This window comes from Sus scrofa, chromosome 6 (assembly GCF_054392235.1).
Source record: "Sus scrofa isolate SSC_HxYL_T2T_F1_AM1 chromosome 6, Sscrofa_HxYL_maternal_Yorkshire_Landrace_v2.0, whole genome shotgun sequence".
In the NCBI taxonomy this organism is placed as follows: domain Eukaryota; kingdom Metazoa; phylum Chordata; class Mammalia; order Artiodactyla; family Suidae; genus Sus; species Sus scrofa.
This window is the reverse complement of record NC_139388.1, coordinates 15,795,657-15,820,437: the sequence shown is the minus strand read 5'-3', so window position 1 is coordinate 15,820,437 and position 24,781 is coordinate 15,795,657. Positions and strand designations below refer to the sequence as shown.

General features: G+C 42.3%; 1 protein-coding gene across 5 annotated transcripts in view; it reads left to right on the top strand.

Annotated features, from left to right (window-relative positions):
* The window catches only part of PMFBP1 (polyamine modulated factor 1 binding protein 1), a 509,524-nt gene that overhangs the window by 444,504 nt on the left and 40,239 nt on the right, over nt 1-24,781 (top strand). For 2 of the 5 annotated variants that reach the window (XM_084959709.1, XM_084959707.1), the window contains exons 1-3: nt 11,325-11,734; nt 12,531-12,602; nt 18,223-18,378. In XM_084959709.1, coding sequence (XP_084815835.1) covers nt 12,552-12,602; nt 18,223-18,378 — 207 coding nt within the window. In that variant the 5' untranslated portion in view covers nt 11,325-11,734; nt 12,531-12,551. Of the gene's footprint in view, nt 1-1,783; nt 1,896-9,103; nt 9,348-10,978; nt 11,217-11,324; nt 11,735-12,530; nt 12,603-18,222; nt 18,379-24,781 lie in introns of those variants that run through there. The other 3 variants (XM_084959706.1, XM_084959708.1, XM_084959710.1) reach the window with 3 other exon arrangements.

The following is a 24,781-nucleotide window of genomic DNA, read 5'->3' as shown; positions in this document are numbered from 1 at the left end:
GTGGGGGTGAGAGGAAGGTGGCTAAGGATCTATAAAGATGCAAACAATTCAGTTGTTTGCAAACAATACATTCATGAAGATGACTGATGAGTGGCAGAGAGGAGGGGGACCAGACAATAGAAATCAGGAGAGACTTTTTTTTTTTGAATAATGGAAGATACTTAGGCATATTTAACTGACATTATAGGTTGAATTGTGTCCCCCAGAATTCATACAGTGAAGTCCTAACCCTGAGTAACTGAAAATGTGGTCTTATTTGGAAATCAGGCCATTGCAGATGTAACTAGTTAAGATGAGGACATACTGGAGAAGGGTGCACCCCTAATTCAATATGACTAGTGTCCTTATAAAAGGGAAATTTGGAGACAGATATGCACATGGGGAGAAGGCCATGTGAGGACAAAGGCAGAGATGGGAAGGATGGGGGAAACTACCAGCAGCTAGGTGGGAAGCATGGAACAGATTCTCCCTCACAGCTTTCAGAAGGGCCCGACCCTGCCCACAGCTTGATCTCTGTCTCTTCCAGCCTCCAGAGCTGTGAGACAATAGTTTTCTGTTGTTAAAGCCATGCAGTTTGTGGTACTTTGTTATGCCAGCCCTAGCAACCTAATATAACTGCTAATGGGACTTCCCATCATTTACCATATTAATCAGGATCTCAGCAGGAAGTAGATGGGATGCTGCAGCTGAATAAGTCATGGAATGGCTCATAAAGGACTAGGTATAAAAGGCAAGATAGGAGTTCCCCTTGTGGCACAGTGGAAACGAATCGGATTAGGTTGCAGGTTCGATCCCTGGCCTCTCTCAGTGAGTTAAGGATCCAGCGTTGCCATGAGCTGTGGTGTAGGTTGCAGATGCGCCTCGGATCCCGAGTTGCTGTGGCTCTGGCGTAGGCCAGTGGCTGCAGCTCAGATTAGACCCTAGCCTGGGAACCTCCATATGCCGTGGGTGCGGCCCTAAAAAAAAAAAAAAAAAAGGACAAAAGACCAAAAAAAAAAAACAAAACAAAACCAAAAAACAAAAAAAAAGGCAGGATATATAAGGAAGCTACAGGTATTGCACAGTGACCAGGTGGAGTAAGAATGGCCCTTGAGCATCCACAGAACTCAAAGCCCAGGGGATGGAGCAGACTACATGAAAGGGGTAACAGAGCAACTGTGTGGAAGGGCCTGCATCAGCAGTGTAACTGGTCTCAGCCACTCCTGGGAATCTGCCAGAGCCAGATCCAAGGGCACACTTGCAAATATGGCACAGTCCTCCTTCCCTAAGCTCTCCTGCCAATGCTCTGTATCAGGTAAGCTGGCCACAGGCCACAGGGTAAGGAAGCTGGTTGCTACAGTGCCTGCAGGTCCACCTCATGGGGCAGAGAAGAGAGAGGGGTAAAGGGGAAGGGAGGGACAAACAGAAAGCTGGACGAACGCCTTTTCACTTCTTGGAACCGCTTGACTACATTACATATTCAAACGTTTCGATTTTTTAAAAAGAAGAGTCACAAGGCAGGAGAAGCTATAGTTAACTAGGCCACACAATGGGTGAGGTCCTATAAGGAGGGAAGTGGGTATTTTATGGCACAACTATTCTTGTAGTTATATTTGTTGTTCATTTTTGCTTCACCTGGTGCATGCTGAGTTCTTGGCACTTTTAAACTACTGAAAAAATTAATATTTAGAGTTTCTATTTGTCTTTTTTTGTCTTTGGAAATCTCCACTGAGAGGAACTCTTTCTACTGTTATCTAACCTCTTGACTATTTAAAGTGACTGAGATGCATCTCTCTTCTTCTAGGATACCTTTCAGATACACTAGTGACCATAAGGAGAACACGTCTGGTTTAAAGTATGGGCACATAAGAGGCAGGAACTGACTCCAAGAGAAGCAGCTGTTTATAGCATAGTCGGTAAGAATAATTTCTTATATCTATGATTATAAACATTTAGTTAACTAAAACTACTACCAAAAAACTATATTATCTAGGATAATACATGTTGACATGGTATCATTTCTGTATGCTTCTATATTCAAGTTAGCCAATGCCTTATTTCAAATAGACTCTTAATTCATTACAGAAATTAACATGATAATCATTGATAAGAATAATAAGTCTTTTATAATGAAGGGCGACATCCAGTTCATAGCAATTCATCTTTGAATTTAGCAAACTCAATAAATTTTTTTTGTCTCTTTAGGGCCACACCTGCAGCATATGGAGGTTCCCAGGCTAGGGGTCGAATCAGAGCTGTAGCTGCCAGCCTACACCACAGCCACAGAAATGCCAGATCCAAGCCACGACCTACACCACAGCCCACGGCAACAGTGGATCCTTAACCCACCAAGCGAGGGATCCAACCTGTGTCCTCATGGATGCTAGTCAGGTTCGTTTCCTCTGAGCTGCAAAGTAGGACCAGCTATGTGACAGTCTGTTGAGTCCTTGGGTTGGCTTTCCCAGGTGATATTAAAGAATTGTGTTGTGAAAATCCACCTCAGAAGTCTTCAGCTTCTCATACCATCATTAGGGCTGCAAGTTCCCTCCTTGAAACAGAAGGACTAAATTTGGAAGACAGTCTAATCGCTAGAATATCCATGTGAATATCCACACACTGTCTTATTTATCTGTGGCAGAAAAAAAAAAAGGGATGGGATAAAACACAGAAATTTTCATAATGAGAGGAGAAGGTTGCTCCTGGGTAAATCATTTGAGGAAAATCAGAACTGAGCTTTGACCCAATTTCTCTCTCCCATGAATAATGGGACCAAGAGGAAGAGAGAGAGAACAGGCCTCAGACAACATCGGTGATGTCACATGAGCAACCCAGGTGAATCAGAGACATGACCATGGTGCTGGGCTGAAGGCAACCCAGAAAAGCAGAGTTCAGAATCTTCCTGAGGGGGAAGATACCTGACAGTTGGATGACATTTTGGGAAGGAAACTACTGAAGGAATGAAGAAAAACCACAGATAGCTAAAAACTTTAATTAAAAAAAATTAAATTAAAAAGTCAAAGACAGAATGGAGAGGAGGTGTGGAGTACCCCACAGCCCAAGCTGTCTTCCACTAAAACGCACGTGTATGAATGGTCCAGACTCCTCCTAATTTTTTCAAGTCACGCCCACATGCTGCAGTGCACAGGAGTCTTTTTCTTTTTTTTCCCCTTCATTTTGGGGACAGAAATTCCCTTTGACACCTCCTTCTTGTCAGATCTGCGGGGGCGCCGGGGTTCATCCGGGCCTGGCAGCTTTCTTCCCTTGTTGCCACCTGCGCAGTTGATGCGCTCTTAGTTACAAAGCGCCGGACTGCTGCTGCCTTCAGTCAATCCGTTTAGCCGAAGGCCTCTGATTTGTTCACATTTACTACAACACATACAGAGGGCTGGAGGATTTTTTTTTTTTAAACTATTGATCTGGTGCTTTAAGAGGGGAAAAAATCTCCTTGGCTGTCTAAACACTATTGATCCCTGCTTGGGAGTCGCAGCAGAAGTGTAGAAAGGGCGTGGATGAATTGAAATTTCATTTCCGACAACTTGTTCCTGTTATTTTTACCCTTTTGGACGGGGAGAAACACGTTGCTGCGGCTTCAGTCAATGTGGTCGATAGCTCCACTGAGAAACTCAACACAGCTTCTGCCAGAGGTTTGGCAACAAGACATGATGTTGGATTTAGAATGTATGAAACTGAAGGATGCTGGTGAAAAGCATGAGGTCTTAACAGCAACCGGAAGCAGTGGCTTTGGGCTCACTGTGACCTAGTGGGCCTGTGGCTTTGGAGAAAAGAAGGCTTACGCAGACTGACAATCTGGTTTGGGAAAGGCCCTGAGTAGTCACACAAGAAGCTTCACTGGGTTACAGAGGCCTCACTTCTGACCCTTGGCTGGCTTTAAGTTACAGCCAAAGGAGAGATACTCTCTAGCTGAAGCTAAATTTCAAATTTCAAAGAAGAGCATTAGGTTAAGCTATTTCAGGAGGTTTCCCGGGAACTGTCCAGAAAAGGACTAATGTAGAAACTGGAGCTGCAGGCCCACAGGAAACTAGTGGACAACACTGGGCATACAAGGGCACACATCTGCCACCAGTGGCCTCAGGAAGCATGCCAAGCCCTGAGCATGCTGAGTAGATGTGGTTTGGTGCCAACAGCACCAGCTTTGTTCTTACTTTTATTGGATGTTCAAAGAACACAGGAGAGAACCAGACTCCTTCCTCCTAATGGCAACATCTGGCATTTATGCAGCCATGCACCTTTGATCCCTAAGGATCCCAAAGCCCTTTACAGCCTGCTGTAGCACTAATGGCCATAGCAAGGATCCCACGGCAAATGTGCCAAATAGTCCCCATGTTGGTTCCCTTTCCTCAGTTTTACAGTGTATAGAACAGTTCTCCATTCTGGGAGGAAAGATTCCAGTTTGGATTCCAGACACCTCATTTGTTTTTCACGTTTTTGCAAAGTTTGTCCAGTACCGCCTCCTCCCCTTTTAACTAAAAGTACTTCATCACCATTCTTAATAAACGGTACTTTAGCTACATTTCCAGTTATTTTATAAGCCCGTTTCTGTCCCTGCCCCCATCCTTCCCCTTCCAGAGAAAGACAGAGATGTTCTTCTCTCCTGAGAGCCGAGAATCTGCATTGCCGATGAGATTGCAAATTCAGGCACAATAAACAGAATTAAGAAAAACTGAGCTAGCATTTGACAGAAATTGTAAAATGATACTCAGAAATGTTGCTCTTGTGGAAATTACTGATATTAAAATATAAATCAGTGTCTTGTGTTTCCCGTAGCACCAGGGGCTCTATTAGGTTATGCAGTTTGATTGCTGAGCTGAACCTAAGAGACTTGGCAGTTCAGTGCTGAAGTTATCCCAAAGTATTTAACCCCTCTCCTGCCGGAGAGCAGACAGCCAGGCAAATGCCAGCGGATCATATCAACTCCAAAAGGCCTTGGCTTTTTCAGTGAACCTTTTGAAAACTATAAGAAGGTGGAGGGGGCTCACATGGAGAGAGAAGGTAAGGGAATGTGGAAAATCCTTTCTCAAGAAAAGAGTCTTCTTGAATAGTATCAGGAAGAAGGCTGCAGAGGGCAACTCTTGAAGAAGATTCTATGAAATTTTGTATTAGTTGTAATGGGGAAAATAGTAACTCCATAGCCACCAGCGTAAAAGTAACCAAGGTCAATATCATTGGTAAGAGACATACTGATGATGTGTAAGATGCTAACGTTGGGGAAGCTGAGGAAGGGGTATTTAGGACCGCTCTGTACTATGTTTGCAACTTTTCTGGAAATATAAGATTATTTCAGAAAGTCCTATATGTTCTTGTTTTTTCACCAGAATCAATCACCACTACCTTTATGGAGAGACAACGCAAATCAAATAGCCGTAATAAAGGCAAATTGTGTTATGTTAAAAAGCGAGCAGATTAAATGCTGTGAAAGTGTGAGGGGTTACCTACCTGGCAGGGCTCCTGTGAAGATTAATGTTCTTTTATGTTTAGAATAGTGCCTGACATATAGTAGCTGCCATACAAGTGCTAATAGTGCATGTGGTTGGAAGGAAGATGACAGAAATGGCTGCTGAGTTGAGTCTTGAAAGTATGTGGGTTTTGGACAGACAGAAAGAAGATAACTCATAAAAATGAAAGATGTTGAGCAATCAGTGGGAGAGTTTTCAGCGTGTCAATTGATCCTAAAGGCAACCAAGATCGGATGGAGTGTGTACTTCACAAGAGGAAATTTTACTAAATGGAACAGGAATAATGACGGTGGCAATAGGAGGACTTGCTCTCTTCCCCACCCTGGATCTTCCTAATCCAGACATCAGGGAGAGAAAGATACAGAGTGAAAGCAAAAAGTTTGATTGTATCAAGACAAAATCAAGTCAAGTAAAGGAAAGGGATATTTGAGAAAAAATGTTTGTAGGGTCAAAGAGTTGGTCCCCAATGAAACAGAGTTTCTAAAATGTGTGATAGAAGCAGGTGGTGGAGGTGCTAGAAATGGAGAGTGGATTGTTGAGAGGTCTCTCTGAGAGGAATACAATTAACCGTACTTTATCCGTTTGCATTAGATTTAGTTGCATAAGAGAGAAAATCCAAAACAACAGTGACTTAAGATAGAAGTCAGTTAAGGTCGAAATTGCTCTCTGTCCAGGGCTAACCTGGTGGTTCCATACCACCAGGGACCTATGTTCTGTCTCTATGAGCGTCACGTCATGTTCCAAATGGTTGCTGGAGCACCAGGGCCCAAATCAGCATTCCAAGAAAGCAGGAAGAGAGTTCCCGTGGCTCAGGGGAAATGAATCCGACTAGTATCCATGGGGACTCAGGTTCGATCCCTGGCCTCACTCAGTGGCTTAAGGATCTGGCATTGCTGTGAGCTGTGATGTAAGTCACAGATGCGCTTGGATCCTGTGTTGCTGTGGCTGTAGCGTAGGCTGGCAGCTGCAGCTCCGATTTGACCCCTAGCCTGGGAATTTCCATATGCTGCAGGTACGGCCCTAAAAAGCAAATTAAAAAAAAAGATTAAAAAAAGAAAAAAAAAAAGAAGAAGGAAAGCAGGAAGGAGGAAGGAACAAAGAGCTGTACATTTCTCTTTAAGATTTCCTGGAAGTTCCCACAATATTTCCTCTTACATCTCATTATCAACACTGAGACATACAGCCATACTTGGCTAACAAGAGAGGCTGGGATAGGAAGTCTTTTGGATGAGTACATACACACTCCAATAAAATTCTGAGTTCGTTACTATGAAAGGTTAAAAGTATGGATATTGGAAAAGGCAACTGGCAGGGTCTGTGAAAAGTACCAGAAGAGAGGGGTTCCTGTTGTATTGCAGCGAAAACGAATCTGACTAGGAACCATGAGGTTGCTGGTTCAATCCCTGGCCTCACTCAGTAGGTTAAGGCTCTGGCATTGCCGTGAGCTGTGGAGTAAGTCGCAGACGTGGCTCAGATCTGGCATGGCTGTGGCTGTGGCTGTAGCTGTGATGTAAGCCACCAGCTGTAGCTCCGATTAGACCCCTAACCTGGGAACCTCCATATGCTGTGGGTGCGGCCCTAAAAAGACAAGAAAGAAAAGAAAAGAAAAGAAAAGAAAAGAAAAGAAAAGAAAAGAAGAGAAGAGAAGAGAAAAGAAAAGAAAAGAAAAGAAAAGAGAGAGAGAGAGAAAGGAAGGAAGGAAGGAAAGGAAAGGAAAGGAAAGGAAAGGAAAGGAAGGAAGGAAGGAAGGAAGGAAGGAAGGAAGAAAAGAAGGAAGGAAGAAAGAAAGAAAGAAAGAAAGAGAAAGAAAGAGAGAGATAGCCATGGGGAGAAATTTTCACCTATGGCAGTGAATCTGATAAATCCTGGGATCCCTTCATTGGATCATTTCTTCTGCTATTCCAAAGTCTCCTTCTGGGAAGACCCACTGGCCCTGCTTCCACTCCAGAAGAACCTTAGTCCTGGGGATAGATTATGACCCAGTCAGTGACCTTGGTGTCAGGTTCCTATTCACTAAGTTTTGGTGCAGAACCCCAAATCCTGGCAAAACCACCACCTCCTAAAATCTCCTATCACATATGCACTACGTGATCAGGGATTTCTTTTCTTTTAGAGCTGGATTTGAATCCAAAAAGGTACGCTCTTCATGCCAGGCCACTGCATGCTATGGCTCTGTACACGCATTCTGGGCAGAAGTATTTATTGCACAAGGAACATTATGTTTATTCATGGTGCTCACATATTTTTAAAAATAGAAGAAACACTGAACATCCTTTCATTGTTTCAATAATTAAGAGCCCTAGGACTCATCACCCTTTTTTCATTAGTAGGAGGTGGAACATTGGAGAAAAATCTAAAACCTAGCAAGAGTAAAGGAAAGACTTTCAGCAAAGTGTAGGTAGACCTGTTAGTTCTGATTAACTCCAAAGGATAGCTTTAACATTAAACCACATAGCATCTCTTTCCATGAAAACCTAGAAACATGTTTCTAGGAAGAATGGATCCTTTATATGCTTCCATCCAGGTCATGAAGGGAGAGGAACAGGCGGTACTGCTATAAGGCCAGTAGTCCATCCGGATACCCAAGCGGTTGCTCTCTCTTAGGGAGAGAGCCAAGACCAGTAATCTGTGATTACGGCATTTGTGTAACCTAATGTGTGTCTCGGGTGTGTGGAATACTACCCTGTGTTTCCCATCCTGCTCCCGCTCAACCTGTGCCTCATTGAACCTGTTCACTTGTACCTTTTTCCTTCCTTTTCCCCAAAATAAACAAAGACTCTCTAAGTTAAGAAAGAGGAAAAAGAGGGGACTTTGAGCATACATACGAGTATTTGACTCTGGTGAGACCAATGAAATTGGCAATAGTAGGGAAAATAATATAACACCAATAGGTTTACCATTCCAGGGGCAGAAAAGACTTGTGACCAATTCCAGGAATGGGGGCCAGGGAAGTGAACAAGGTCTTAAGATCCTATCCCCTTCCTCTAAACACATTTCTAGAGAATGATGGACATGATGGCATAGAAAGATGATAAAGCACGTCTAAGAGCAGAGGGCCGAAGGCCAGGCTCACATGTGCCTCTCTCTGTCTCTTTCCCCTGTAGGAGCTTCCTCAGAGGATGAAAGAGGACCAGCAGACCCAAAGCCCACAGTAACAGAAAAATACAGTAGATGTAGCCTGATGCCCAGGACATAGACATCTCAGCACATTCCAGCTGGGAAAGTTGCCCATGACCGTGGACCAGAAACCACCCCTGATGCCTGGATGCAACTTAGGACCCTAGAACTTGGGCACACTTTGAAGAGATCTTAAATAGGTGGAAGAAATCATGAAATGATTAACTTTTAACCTAAAAATGATGGACATTTCTCAGAAATAACAAAGGTTCTATTTTCTTCCATTTGGTAGAAATGTAATAATAGAAGTGAGTAATAGAAAAAAGTTACCTTTTCTTTGCACACCTGACTTCATACCTCCTACACTAGTCACCCATGTGAAATGCAGTGTTAAATGTTTCTTGTGAACCTGTAAGGTGCTCAGTGTGAGGGCTGAGGCTAACTTGAGAGGCACAAAACATCGCTAGATCCCCTGACCAACTTTTAGATTTCACTACAATTGCTTTTTTTTTTTTTTTTTTTTCTGGTCACAGCTGTCACCAAGAAAAAAGCCTACTACAAAAGCAGATGGCAGAACTTGCAAATACAAAAAGAGCAGTCCCCTGGGCCGATATGAAAGAATTAAGAGATGCTGATGGAGGGGATGAGGCACGAGGATGTGAAGGTCTCAACAAAGATACAGGACACAGTAGCAGAGAAGATGTAGAGTAAGAGTTTGAGAAGAGGGAAGATGAGTTCTGGGCACAGAGATCAGTACCCAAAGGCCCTCCCTCTGTGGTGAGTTCTCTCCTCTGCAAAATATTTGTCCAGCCACACTCCTCAGAGGGCATTGTGAAGCTTCCACAATCATTTTATAAGCATTTGAAGCTTCCATCTGGCAAACATTACTGTCAAATGCTTCAAAAATGTATCATATAATCATTCCCCCTTTTTCATCATAAACACTTCCAAATTGCCCACTGCTGTTGTTAATGACTCACAGAATTCCCATGTCTCCTTCATGGAACACAATTCAGCTATTTTTCCTCTGACTTATTTTACTCGATAAAGTCTGATATATTCTCATGAAAATATGAGAGCCTAAGCTTACCGCTTTTCCTTCCAAATGCTCTTGGCCCTTGAAAATCTTGCTGTGTAACTCCGGAGTAAGTGAAACCATCACAATCTAGACAATCACATTTCTGTCTTTGGGACAAGATGTCATTTGATTTAAGGATCATCTCCCGACTAACCAGTAGGTCTGCCTGGAGAGGAATATTCTTCTCAAGGATGTGTTTATCCCATTCCAATCTTCATGTGATATTTGGGCTGAGTTCACAATTCCTACTAAAGAAGAATAGCCATCAAGGTAGAACACTGATCCAGTACTCTAGAGCTAGGAAAGACAATAGTCTTTGTTGTTGTTGTTGTTGTTGTTGTTGTTTTGTTTTTGTTTTTGTTTTTCCTTTTTAGGGCCTCACCCTCAGCACTTGGAGCTTCCCAGGCTAGGGGTCTAGTTGGAGCTGTAGCTGCTAGCCTACACCACAGCCACAGCAAAACCAGATCTGAGCCGAGTCTTAAGGCAATGCTGGATCCTTAATCCACTGAGCAAGGCCAGGGATCAAACCTGCAACCTCATGGTTCCTAGTTGGATTCATTTCTGCTGCGCTATGACAGGAACTCCTTTTTTTTTTTTTGGTTCCACCCATGACATGTAGAATTTCCCAGGCCAGGGATCAAAACCATGCCATAGCAGTGGCAACACTGAGTCCTTAACCATTAGGCTACCAGAGAACTCCCTGTGCCACACCATCTTTAGTCTTCTCATTTGCCTAACGCTGCAGAGTAAATGTTTGTGTCCCTTCAAAATTCATGTGTTGAAATCCTAACTGCCAAAGCAATAGTATTAGGAGGTGGACCTTTGAAAGGTAATTAGTTCATAAGGATGGAGCCATCATGAATGGGACTAGTGCCCTTATAAAACAAGCCCCAGTATTTGCTGCTGTGGCACAACAGGATGAGCATTGTCTTGGGAGTTCTGGGACACAGGTTCAGTCCCCAGCCCTGCACAGGTTGAGGATCCAGAGTTGCAGCAGCTATGGCTTAGGTTACAACTGCAGCACAGATCTAATCCCTGGCCCAGGAACTCTATATGCCGAGGGTGGCAAAGAAAGAAGGAAGGAAGGAAGGAAGAGGGGTGGGAGGAAGGAAGGAAGAAAGAGGGAGGGGTGCATCCCTGCAGTTGCCCACCCTACCCCACCCTACACCGGGGGCTCCTGAGTCAGCAGATTAAGCATTTTATAAATTGTATTTTAAATACATGTTTTAAACTTGTGAAAAAAAAGAAAGAAAGAGAGGGAGGGAGGAAGAAAGGAAGAAATAAAGAAAGACAGAGACAGACACCACAGAGCTCTCCCTTACCCCTTCAGCTATGTGAAGTTACAGCAAAAAAGAAACAGCCGTCTCTGAACTGTGTCCTCACCAAACACCTAATCTGCAAGCACCTTGATTATGGACTTCTCAACCTCCAGAACTGTGAGAAAAAAAAAATTCTGTTGTTTATAAGATGCAGTCTATGATATTTTGTTACAGAAGCCCAACAGGCTAAGACACCTCGCATGGGAGGCATTCACCAATATTTCCTTTTGGGGATTTTAAAGGAAGAAGGTAAGCGTAGCCATATGACTTGATTTTTGGCCAATGAAATGTGAGCAGAAGTGAAGAGTGTCACTTCCACTTTAAGAACCTGTATGTGATTCACCTAGTTCCCTTTCTGCTGCCATGGCAACAGGCAACATACTAGATGATAGAGGTTCCACTAGCTGAGGACAATGGAAAGCATAGCCCCAGCTGACTCATAAAGGACATGTAGCGCAAGTGAAAAATAAACCTTCATGGTTTTAAGTCACTGAGATGTGCAGATTGTTCGTTACTGTAACATCACTTCATCACTTCGCCTCCTCCCTGGGTAAGCCCCAGCTACATCACCTTTCCCATGATGCATCTCTGTGCATGAAGACATGGGAGGGTAAACAATGCAGCACAGTGGAATACCATCCCGTAAAACATTCCAAATTCTCACCAGCATTCTTTCTTCCTCTTGGCTTATATTAGGGGTGGGGTATGTGGTTCATTTCAAAGAATGAGTATTTTGATAGCTTCTCATTCTTGGAACTATTCTGCAGGTAAGTACCTGGTGGAAACTTGCTCTAGTCTTAGAGTTAAAAATGTAGTAAATTATATCATTTTAATGAGTGTGGTGCGTTATGACCTCAAATGCATCATCCTATAGTTATACACATACAGGTGCAAAAATCTTTGGTTCCTTGAGGATTTTTTTTTCCCTCGAGGTTTTTTATTTAGATAATTCTCAGCACTTTACAAGTTTCCTAACTTTACAAGCACCAACAATATAGTAACTTGATGCTGCAAAAAAGTCACATCATCAGATATTTCCAAATTAATAATTAGAAATTGATGGAATCTCTCCACAAAGTAGTAAGAGAGCCTGCCCGACCTTGGGTAAGTCATTTAGCCTTTCTATGCTTCAGTGTCCTCCTCTGTTAAATGGGGACCGTAATGGTATCTGCCTCCCAGAGTTATCATGAGAATGAAGTTGGTATGCACATCCCAGCTGGTTCATGATTAGTACATAATGTTAATGATATGTCAGCTCTAGAAAACTAAAAAGGAAAGATGATTTCAGACCTTTTGCTCTCCAGGATGGATGAGTTCAGAAACTATTTAGCCCCCCATGTGGTGGTTTTTTGAAAAAGATTTAAAACCATGGTCCTATCTTCCTGGTGAAGGCTTTAATACACTTTTGAAAACACCAACATATGGGTAGGAAAGTAGACATTGCTAACAGTTTGGTAAATTTTTCCAAACTCCCTGCTGAAAGCACATATCCAGGTGGGAAAATCTTGAAAGGGTCAGGCTCATTTATACCTTTTCCATCTTAAATTTCTTGGACTTTTTCAGGTTTATAACAAAACTCAGAAAATGCTAAAGCTTAAAGGAGAATTGAGAGGTGCCAAGGAAATGAAAGATGAGGTAAGGCCCCTTACTTATCAACGTACATGGAGTTGAACTTTTGTTACAAGGGACTTCTTTTCAGGTTTCAAAATTCCAATAGTAGGAGTTCCCATCGTGGCTCAGTGGGAACGAATCTGACTGGTATCCATGAGGATGCAGGTTCGATTCCTGACCTTGCTCAGTGGGTTAAGGACCCAGCGTTGCTGTGAGCTATAGTGTAGGTCAAAGATGCAGCTCATATCCTGCGTTGCTGTGGTTGTGGCTGTGGCTACAGCTCCGACTCGACCCCTAGCCCAGGAACTTCCATATGCTGGGGTGCAACCCTAAAAAAAAAATTGCAATAATAAGCATCCCAAAATATCACAGACACAGGTGGGCAGCAGAGTATAACACTTAAGAGCCCAGACTTGAGCTAGGTGGATCTGGGACCAAATCTCAAAGCAGCGTGTTATTAGACATATCAATAACAATGTCACTTAGACTCTCTGAGCCTCCTTTGCCATACCTAGAAAATACGAATAATGAGTACCTATTTCAAAGTCTTGCTGTGAGGATTAAGTAAGACACTGCATGTAAAACATCAGTGCTTGGGACTTAAGAAGCCCTTAATAAATATTAAATATCATTGCCAACATTCTCTCTTTATCTGGAATGATATGAAAATGGAGTACTCCGATGAGTTTAATATTTTGTTCAAAATATGTTCATGTATGTTCCCTGACTTGTCCGAAAGGACTTAAGGGGAATATTTTAGTTAGTATACCATTGTCCCACATGACATACGATTTTTAACAGTCCTCCTACCAAGAGGTGAGCGACTTCTAAAAGAGATGTTTCAGCTCCCTTCCTGTTGAATGACTAGAGGGAGCGATTCAGGATTTGCTACAAGTTCTGCAGGAAACAAGGATCTGGTATGGATTTTTTAGAAGGGCATTTCTTCATTCCGCTGTTATCTTTGGTGCACCTGTGATGTGCCAGGCATAGTTCTAGGGGTTAAAGCAGTGAACAAAAGAGACAAAGATCCCTGCTCCATGGAGCTTACTTTCTAGCGAAACAGTTTCCCCAAGGATATGATGGAGGAAAGTATGTAGCAATTGCCCAAGTGCCAACAAAAATTGGCCCATATTCCGTAGGTGGCAGAATTCTTCCATATGCCATGTGTACTATGTGTATCCTAAGCCTGGCACTCAAACAGTGAGCCAATTGTTAAATAATTTAGGATACAGTAAAATATACTTGTTCTTCACTATGTGGACATAATTGGTTCCAAAATTTTTGCTCACAGGCAAACCTTGTATAAGTGCACATTCGTTCTTATCATAAGTAACCAAAAACTGCAATGGCTTTATATATGGAAAGGTAAACTGAGGAATCAAGTTAATAATATCAACAACAATGTTTGAAATTACTGTAGATAACCAAACACTATTATTACACAAGTAAAATGTGAAAATTCCTGAAGCGATGTTAATTTATAATGTTTTATGCTTTTTAAAACATAACTCACTATAAACTGATATATTTTATATGGTAGTGGTGGTTAAAGTGAGTGTCCATTGTCTACTAAAGATTTGTCCTTATCCTCGCAAATATCATTTCCAAAGATGATGAGATTTATGGTATCATGGGTTGACTCCGGAATTACTCTAGAAACTGCCACCCAAGCTTTCTTGTTTAAAAGCCAAATCCCTGGAAATGCTGCGGTCTTGAAGCTTTGTAATGCACCTGGGATCTGAGAGTATCCTTGAATCATAAGCTTCGGTTTAGCATCAGCTTCCCCCAAGAAGAAACACGAGACTGTCAATACCTTGATGCCTAGAGAAAAATTTCTTCCCATCTTTTGAAATATACGTTTGAGAAGGCATGCTCTTTGAAAAAAGACTCATTAATCAATATAGAAAATTTGCTTCAGTAAATAACCTATTTTCCAATAACTGTCATGAGTGTGGTAGCACCTGCCACTTTAGCACTCACTGTTTTCCCTATGGTTAGTAGCTGCTGCTGCTGCTGTCACATGCCTTCAGACAAGTGACCAGCTTCCAACCCCAGATAAGTAAAACTGGGTACAGACACACCTCATTTTATTGAATTTCGCTTTATTGCACTCAGCAGATACTGCATTTTTTACAAATTGAGAATTTGTGGCAACCCTGCATCAGCCAAGTCTATGGACATCATTTTTCCAATAGCATTTGCTCACTTCATGTCTCTGTGTTACATTTTGGTACTTCAGACAATATTTCAAACTTTTCCTTATTATTGTATTCATTATGATGATCTGTGGTCAGAGCTCAAAAAGATTGCAGCTCTCTGAAGTTTTAGTTAATGGTTACCATTTTTTACCAATAAGTTATTTTTAAATTAAGGCATGAACTTTTTTTAGATACAATGCTTTTGCAAACTTAATAGACTATAGTATTGTATAAATATAATTATTTCTATATGAACTGGGAAACCAAAAAATTTGTGTGACTTGATTTATCATGATATTTGCTTTATCTCAGTCAGCTGGCACCAAGCCCATAATATCTTTGAGTTATGCCTGTGTCCAAGTGCATGGCTTATGTAAGTGAAACTCACCTAGCAGTGGAAGCTTGTGATTTCAACCATTGTTAATGACTTCAGATCTAGGACAGAATCAGATGGTGCCTGTGGGTCAGCATTATGATTCTCAGTTCATCTCATGCCTTAGTACTGGTTACAGAGCTTTGATTGATGAAATGTCAGATTAAATCAATTCCTACTGCATATTGATACTCAAAAGGCATCTGCCTGGAATTTAGCCTTCATAAAGTAGATGGGATTAGAAATAGTGTCCAGTGACCTCTGTGCATGATATTAGCGAGAAATTAAGTTTACTGGAACCTGAGAAACACTTGCCTTTCTGGAGTTCTGAGGTGAGCATAGCTTCTTCTAACAAGTACCTATAGTAAAAATAATACTAATGATACATGGTTCATGGAAATAACCTTGTTACTCTCCCGGCATTTTCACTTCTGTTCTGATGAACAAAAACTCTTGTATAATTTGGCTTTTAGGAGTGAATCATTAGGTTCTGATTTCAAAAGCAAATTTCATTTGACATCCAGCAAAAAAAACACATTTGTTATTCAGCTGGTTTAGGGCATCCTCAAAGAAAGGATTATTTATTCCAAACCTTTGTTTTATGAACAAAGAAATTGCCTCAGAGACTCTGAGTCAATGCTAATGTCCAAATTAGATGAGATCATCTACATTAACGATCCAATTCTGAAGTCCTAGTCGTGCCACAGAATTGGGCTAGCAGGCCTTCTGCTCAGAAGACATCTAAAATGGAGCAGTCTTTTAATCGGCATAAGAGAGAGGGCATTGAGCTTTTAACATGGAGAGGCTCAAGTTGTGTATCATTGGTACCTTACTAACGAGTCATCAGTGTGCCAGGCTCCTCCTTATGCAACAATCTGGTGACACTGTCCTCACCTTAGGAAGCACATATTCAGCATCAAGGCAAGCATATCGGGCATTTGGCCTTTCCATAGAGCAGGCCTAGTATTATCACCTAACCTGCTCATAAATGCCAGAGAAAGAAAGTCTTGTGGCAAAAAAGGAGGGGATCCCTAGGCCCCCACTCCACAGTGAGTCTCTATACTCTATTCCCAGTATGGCAGCCATGACAACAGGGATTTAAAGCCCTAGGATCAAACTGCTGCTCCTGGTCAGGTCAAGGATTTTGTTTTCTAGTTAGAGAAGAGTGTACACCTTTTTTTTTTTTTTTTTAGCCACTCTACACACATTCTCTTAAGAGAGTCTCTGGTAATTGTCTTAATGACAATTACATGCTTGGGGCAGTTGACATCTACTGTTATTTTTCTGAAAGCAAGGAACAGGGGACAGGAGCAAGGGAGGAACTGGGAGCGTTTTGAGATAATGAAATCCTTTTAATGACAGAGCCATGCCGTTAACCTAATTAAACTGTAAAGTGGTAAAAAAAAAAAAAAAAAAAAAAAAAATCCAGGTACTAAATGGAAATGAAGGAATAAATCAGCTGAGACAGCAGCACTTCTGGGAAACCTTCTGAATTCCGCATACTCTGACATTGCGGTGTCCGATTCCCGTGGTTATCCTCCAGCCCCCCCTCGGCCTTGTGCAGAGGTCTCTTAAACTGACCTGTCCAGTAAGCCTTGATTTATGATGTCCATATCAGGTCTCCAGCTCCCTGGGAACACGTGTTATGTAGCTCATATATTTAAGAGGCCAGCACAATCAGTGGGATACAGTGTCAGAGCCCTGGCCACAGGGTTGGGAAAGCAGGACTCTCCCCACTCTGCTGCTAACCTGTTGTGGGGCCTCAGGCGCTGTCACATGGATCACTTTGCCATTTCTGTGCACTCATGGCTTCTGTGTGATTTTGCACCTACAGTTGCCTTAGAAGAATTACCCTTGGGCTCCCTTTACTTATAAGAGCAGAGAGCTGAACGTCCCTGGGAACTTATATCCCATAAGGCAGCCCTTAGCCATTGACTGACTGATGCTGAGTCTGACAGCCCAGCTTTCATTGACTTAAAATGGACTCTAAGGTGTAATTTACATCCTAGAGTTTCCTATGGGATTAGGCTGAGGCCCCTTCCACAAAACTTGGCCTGAATTTGTGCCCTTTCTTAGTTTCTGCCCCTCCCCTGTCCTGCTTCCATCACATCCTTGCTGATTTCCTTCAGGAGTATTTCTTTAATAGTTGCCGTGAATCTTCACCTGAGAGACTGCCCTGGGTCATGCAACAAAAGACAGGCATCTGCCGTAAAAGCCCCAGCCTTGGTCCAACATCTAAAACTCAGGGGTGGTAGTGCCTGTGTTACAGAAAGTCTGCACAATGATAGGATTAAAGCACTAGATAGGTTGCCAGAGGGCTTCTTGCTAATTTCTTTTCACATGGTTGCCGCTCACAACACTGCAAGTAGAAGGTGGCGTCATAGTATGACAGAGCACCACCCTCTTCCCACAGCTGTACACCCCAACCCCACCCAAGCTGCTGTGCTCCACACTCTCTATTTTGATCTTGATCACTAATTTCCATCTGACCTAGCAATAACTAGCTAATCATTTTCACTCATAATCAAAAACAAGGATGTTATGCAATCAGCCCAGAGATTTTACTTTTATCCCCATTCATCTCCAAAGAAAAGCACTGGGTTTACAGTGAAGGAGGTCTTTGGTTTAGCGGGTGGGAGGGAAAGTTAAGAGACTTTTCAGATACCACATCAATTCCATCACTGTTTCCCTATAGTCTTGACAAGTCCGTTTGACATCTCAGTATGTTCATTTCATCAATGGCAGAACCATTCATATTTATAGACAGCCCACTAGGTGCCTGGAATTATTCAAGGCACTTACTTCCTCTGGAAAAGCAGGGCAAGTGTCTGTGATGCACCCACAGCGGTGGGTGAAGATTAATTAATGTAAATAAGTAATTGTCCGAATAATGCAGAGCACTCAGACACATTGCAAGTGGACACCATGTAAATGTTACACAGGATGAGTAATAACAGCCAAGGGTTAATGGACAAATTTCCAGCAAATTTAAAGTCTCTGCCAACCAGTGAATGAAAAGTAAGCATTTTCTCGATGGTTCATAATTGATGCTTTTGTTTTTCTGACTGCCGAGGTGGGGGAGAGGGACAGAGAAGTGAGCAGCCTGAACAGCAAGCTCTTGAGCCTACAAGCTGACATCAAGAATCTACACGATGTCTGCAAGAGACAGGGGAAGACCTTGCAGGAAAATCAGCTCTGTGTGGAGGAGGCAATGATGAACAGCAGCCATGTAAGGGACTCAGCAGCTGCTTCCCACCTCTGCTCCCTCCTCTTCCACCTCTGCCCCTTGGGCAGGAACAATAACAGAAAGTTCTCCCACTGGTCGTTCAAGAGCATTTATTGAGCAAGCAATGAGAGAGAGTTACACATACACACAAACACACACACACATAAATGCCATCCCCACCCTCAGAATTTTTCAATCTAGCTATCTCCAAGGTCATCCATATCCGAGCCTCTGTCTTTTCCTTATCTGGGCTTTCACACCTGGATTTGCAGCACCTGAGGCCCTTTGCCCTGAAAAGACCAGATTGTAGTTATATAAAGCTTTTAATGGATTTTAGACAAACTTCTAGGTCAACCATGAAAGTAACAACCATCCCACTTGCTCCGAGGTGTCACTTCCCATCAGTGCAGAGCAGGAGCTCTTTATTACCACACCTGTAGCTCTCTTCCTACAAGCTTTTCTTCTGGATGCAGGAATCCAATCGTAGGATAAGCTCAAGTGCAAGAGAGTTAATGGCCCTGGAAACAGCCCTCAACCAATGACTGATGGGGAGATGGTGGATTAGGTAACCTATCTCCCTTGTGATAACTCCAGGCATGCTCTTTGCTCTGTCCCAGAGTTCCTTAGTGGGACTCAGCCCCAGCTGCCCACAGAAGTAAGCAGGTTACCTTTTCAAGCCTCCTTCCCTGCCTTGTTCACTTCCCTGCACCCCTACCTGAGTTTCCTAAGATAACCTCCCACGTAAACTACTACTTGACACCTGGTTCTTTGTCATAGGACTTGCTTCCACCAAGATACTCAGCAACACTTTATCCTGAGCATGTGTGAACAGAAGGACTTCCTGTTATGACCATCTTTCTTGAGACTGTGATCTTGAACTAATTCTTAGCCGTGGCATAGGCCTTTCATCAGCTGAGGCAACTTCACTTTCATCCTGAGGTTTTCTGTCTTTGGAAATTCTAGCCCTGAGCTCCTTAAACCAGTCTCTAAATTTATCTACACAAGCTGGGGAGCCAGCTGGGAGATATTTTCCCATAGCTCTCTAAACACTTTGGGTTTCCAGGAATTCCTAACATGCAGTCTTCATTTCTGCTTGGGAACTAGAGTTCCTGGAAAACATAAGGCAGGTACTAGTTGCATAGACCTGTTGCTAGACCTCCAAGTTCTCCTCTTAGCCGCTGTGTCAGGAACCACCATCATCCTTAACGTTTGCAGGCAAGAATCTGTTCTTTCTTAATTCTGTCTGTCTGAGTTGTCCCAGCACTTACCACTCCCTGTAGAAACCTCACATGGTTTTTCTGCAATGCCCTAAAAACACTACCAGCAAAGCAATTCTACCTCATGTTACTGAGCCCTGCTGTCCTTTCCCCAGGAGGTCACAAATATAGAAATATCCACTGGTTTTCCTAAATGGATCCTGGAAGAATATTATCATAATTTACTTTCTTCCCACATATTAACATTTTCAGGATATTTTCACCATTGCTGTTGCAAGTTTATTTATTCCCCCAGTCAGCAAAAGCTCTGTGGCTTATAAATGTACCTGGCAACTTGGAAGGAGAAAGGTATTAGTTGCATTTTATTATTCTAATTGCCCAGAAGAAGGTCTAACAGCTTGAAACAAGCTTTAAAACAGGCTCTTTTTTTCCCCAGCACTTAGTGCCGAATATAAATTGCAGGCTATGCATACAAATACACAATTAGATATAGACTCACACTCACCCACTCACAAAATCCCTGTAAGATCTGCCTCCCACAAGGAAATATAATATGAGAACAAAGGGTGAACCTGAGACTTTCTGAAATTTTGATTAATATCTGACAAGGAGCTGGAGAAATAAGTAGGAGGTCATAGTTCAGCACACAGTTATGAGGAAAAAAATTAAAATATTATATCCAATGTTATATGTAACCAAAGGAGTGGTAGGCAGGGGGTGGGTGACTTTGTAAATCAAGAATGTGTTATGCTCCAAATACCAGGAACAGAGAGAGCTGGGGTGGGGGTAAAATAAGTGAGATGCAAAACTCAGAGAGCACTTCCTCTTTAGGAGCCAGCCCTCTACTTGCTTGATCCTGAGTCTGAATGCCTCCTTAAAACTTACATGTCACTTACCTCGCTCTAGTCCGGACACTGCCTGGGCATCAAAAGTGCCTCAACATGAAAAGAGAAAAGAACAACAAACACATAATAAAATGATGATCAAACCAGAAAAGGAACAGTTCGCCATGCTCCTTTAGCCTTGGTGGTGGCACGGAGGGAATACTGATATTCAGTAGAGCTCAGATTTCCAAACTCATCTTTGAAGTATATGGAGGAGGTTATTTTTAGCTTAAAACTGTGAACATTTTGGTTTCTGCAGCTAAAAGTAATTAGTCAAATATGTAAAGACTAATACATTCAGTGGAAATTATCACACAAAGATATCATTTTGAATCACTGAGAATGAAAAAATGTAAGTGAAACTGCTAAGGGCAATGTGGAATCTAGGATTGGTTCCTGGGATGGGTTAAAAAAAAAAAAACAGTAGTAGAAAAACTGATAAAATCCAAATAAAGTATGTAGTCTAGGTAATAGCAATCTACCACCATTAATTTCCTAGTTGGACAAATGTACCTAGGTTATGTAAAAGGTTAACATTAGGGGAAGGTGGATGACGAATATATGGGAACATTCTGTGCCACCTGTTGAATTTTTCTGTAAATCTTTCAAAACATTCCAAAATAAAAAGAGGGTTTTTTTTTTTAGGTGAATCTCTAATAGTCAGAGATCACCAATGAGGAAAATATCTAAACCACGAAGATGGGGTCCAAAAGAAATGCATGTCACTTAAACACTCAGTTCTACACTCATACAAGAAAGTACAAGAATGCAATTTGTAGAAGGTATAAAAAGTAGTAGATGAACCCATCCAGTGATAAAAGGCTAAGCCAGGCTTATGGGAGAAATATCTCACTTTGCACCTCGAAGATAGGGAAAGAAGTTCTGACAGTAACTGAGAAAAGATGAGACTTTTCCTCTCAAATGAAGAAAAAGAAAAATCATCAGGGAACCACTTATCAGAGCTATGCCAATCGGCGACAGAAGAGAGCACAAACTAAAAGAGAGAATAAAATGGTTTAAAAGTATTTTAAAAAGCCAGCTTTAGGCAAAGCAGCAGGGCCCAATGACTTACTTCGAAGAGTACTTATGGAATTGGCAGGTGTTATTACATAGCTGCTCGTGATTATTTTTGAGAACTCAAGAGGATAAAGAAAGTCCCTATAGACTGAAAAAAAAAGTGAATGAAGTGCTCATCTTTTTAAAAAGGGAAAAAGGACAGTCCTGGTAATTATAGGCCTGTCAGCTTAACTTCAATATCAGGGAAAATATAGAACTTAACATCAATCAATTAGCATCAACTTGAAAAGCACAAAGTATTGGGTGGAAACCAACGTGACTTATCAAAAGGTGAATCATGCCAGGCCAATTAATTTCCCCCTGTGATCAAGTGGCCACACAGGCAAGGAGGGAGCAACAACTGTAATCTCTTTGGCCATTAGTAGGGCTGAAATGTAGTCTAAATATGGGAACAGGTTCCTACAGGTGGCCAAATGCTCTATCTTTTAAGACAGCTGACGCCTGGACAGAAATCTATCTGAGAAACATAGATGGACCAGATGGGCTTTGGAATCATGTCCAACTCTGGATGGTCATTTTAAGAACTAATCTTACTTCCATAAGATTATTTCCAACTTGTTCTTTTTCTCTAGATCTCAGTTTAAAGGTCAAAGCAGAATCTAATATAATATCTATGTCTTCACTAAGAAGAAAACTTAAAAAGCAAAGAAGCAATAGGAAATGCATTAATGCCTTTATAATACTGCTCTTTGGTACAAATATAAGTGATATGCAGGCATAATTCATAGCATGTCTTTTTCTATTCATTTAGAAATAATAAAAATAATCTTTTGAACCCTTAAAGATAAATAAGTAGACATTTAATAGGTCTCAAGTAACTCTAGGCATTCCTCCAAGTCTTTGAAATTTGATCCCTTTAAACCCATAGGTATCTACAGTGTGCAAATGTTAACAATTCTCATCCAAGAAAACTCTAGTTTCTCTGCAGGTATGAGCAGTTCTTGGATCTTTATAACCAGATAAATTAGGTCAGGTGCTACTTTTGCCCTGTAGTGAAAGATTTTAGTGAACTCTCATCATCTCGTTGTTCTATCGGGTTACCTCAGGCCAAAATTAAACCCAGAAAGTTTAACATGACTTCTGAGGAAGAGAAATTATTAACAGTTCCTAGTGTCACTGCCAGGTTGCTAAACTTTACACTAGGAAAAGACCTTCTTTACCCACAGGAAGCTTTAAAGTCCAAGAACAGTTATGAACACTCCTAATTATTAATGATGTACTTGGAGGGGAAGCCTGAAGGAAGGAGTCTGGCTTCTTTTAAAAGAAGAGCATTTCTGGAGTTCCCTTTGTGGCGCAGCAGTTAAAGACTCCAACTAGGAACCATGAGGTTGCGGGTTCGGTCCCTGGCCTTGCTCAGTGGGTTAAGGACCCAGTGTTGCCATGAGTTGTGGTGTAGGTCGCAGACTCAGCTTGGATCCCGCGTTGCTGTGGCCGTGGTGTAGGCCAGCAGCTACGACTCTAATGAGACCCCTAGCCTGGGAACCTCCATATGCCGCGGGAGCGGCCCTAGAAAAGACCAAAAGACAAAAAAAAAAAAAAAAAAAGAAGAAGAAGTAGAAGAGCATTTCTCTCAATCTTTTGAGTAATGAAGAGAAAACGGGGACATGGACATAAGGGGAAGCAGAGAAGGAATACACGATGAGGAGACCAGTCGGTTTTCACCCGGGTCACACATACCCATCAGTGGAGAGGAAGGTCCACACCAACAGTTGCACACACAAGCCCTAGCAGGACCAGGAATCCAATTTCTTAATTTTCAGAGGTCAAGTCATCTTCAACAAAGCCAAGAGAAGCAGGATTGGGGCAAAATTTGATAAGGATTTTATTGGGTATTTTCTTCACTAAAATAAGCCCTTCTGAGATGTTCACTCTTTTGCTTTAGTTCTACCCACAGTGAGTATTTTTTCATAACTGTGTCTTTTTCCAAGTACCTCCCCCACCCCACAGCTTACCTGTGTAGACAGAGGACTTGGGCTCTAGGGAACATGCTTATGTGCACACCCACCACTCCCAAGTCCCTTCTCTCTGAACTGCAATCACAGGTAAGTTGTGAGAACAGCAACATTCTTATCTTGAAATGAATGAAAAACCTTTAGTATAAATGTTGGCAATTATAGCCACATAGAGTAAATAAATATACAATGCACCTCTGACTGGCATAGGAAAGAAGTCTCATCAACTTCCCGCTGGCCACATACACCAGATATTCAAGCCAAGAGCTCAGCTTGTCTTTTTCTTGGATTTCTTTTGCCTAGTGACCATCATGGCCCATTTTCTATCTTCTCTTTCAGACTGGACTGGTCCAGTAAGCTGTTGTCTTTCTGGTTCTCAACTGGATTGAGCCTCCCTTATCTTATATGTGCTGCCCCACCCACTCTCATAGAAAAGATTTTCTTTCTTTTGGGTCCCAGCGCTTACTGATTCATCTCTTTAAAACCCCATCTTTCCAGTTACTCAGACCAAAGCCATGGAGTCATCCACTTTGAATGACCATTATCTCCCATCATCCTATCTCTAATGCAGAAGCAAATCCTATGGGGTCTACTTTCAAATATATCTCTAAAATCCAGCCACATTTCCCAGCTTCCACCTTGGTCCATGCTGCCATCCCTTCTCACCTGGCTTCTTGCAGTAACCTCCTCGCTCATCTCCCTGCTTCTTCTTCTTCTCCTCCTCCTCCTCCTCCTCCTCCCCCCCTCCCCGTCCCCTTCCTCCTCCTTTGTCTTCTTCTTCTTCTTGTCTTTTTTGGGCTGCACCTGTGGCATATGGAGGTTCCCAGGCCAGGGGTTGAATTAGATCTGTAGCTGCTGGCCTATGCCACAGCCACAGGAATGCCAGATCCTTAACCCACTGAGCAAGGCCAGGGATCGAACCTGCGTCCTCATGTGTCCTAGTCAGTTTTGTTTCTGCTGAACCACGACGGGAAGTCCCTGGTCTCCCTGCTTCTATCTTTGACTCCCTGCAATTCATTTTCACTAGAACAGCCAGTGTGTCCTTGGTAATATCCAAAGGTCATGTTACTTCTCCTCTCAGTGCCCTCCAATGGCCTTTCATCTCCCTAAAAGGAAAAGTTAAAGATTTTAGAAAGTCCCAATGGCCCTAAAGGACCTTACCTCCCTTTCCTTTCTCTTCTCCTCTGGTTCCGCTCCCCCCTCTTAATCTCTCTGCTCCAGCCAGAACAGAGTGGCTTCCCACCACTTGGCTTTAGCACTTGTTCTTACTTCTCAC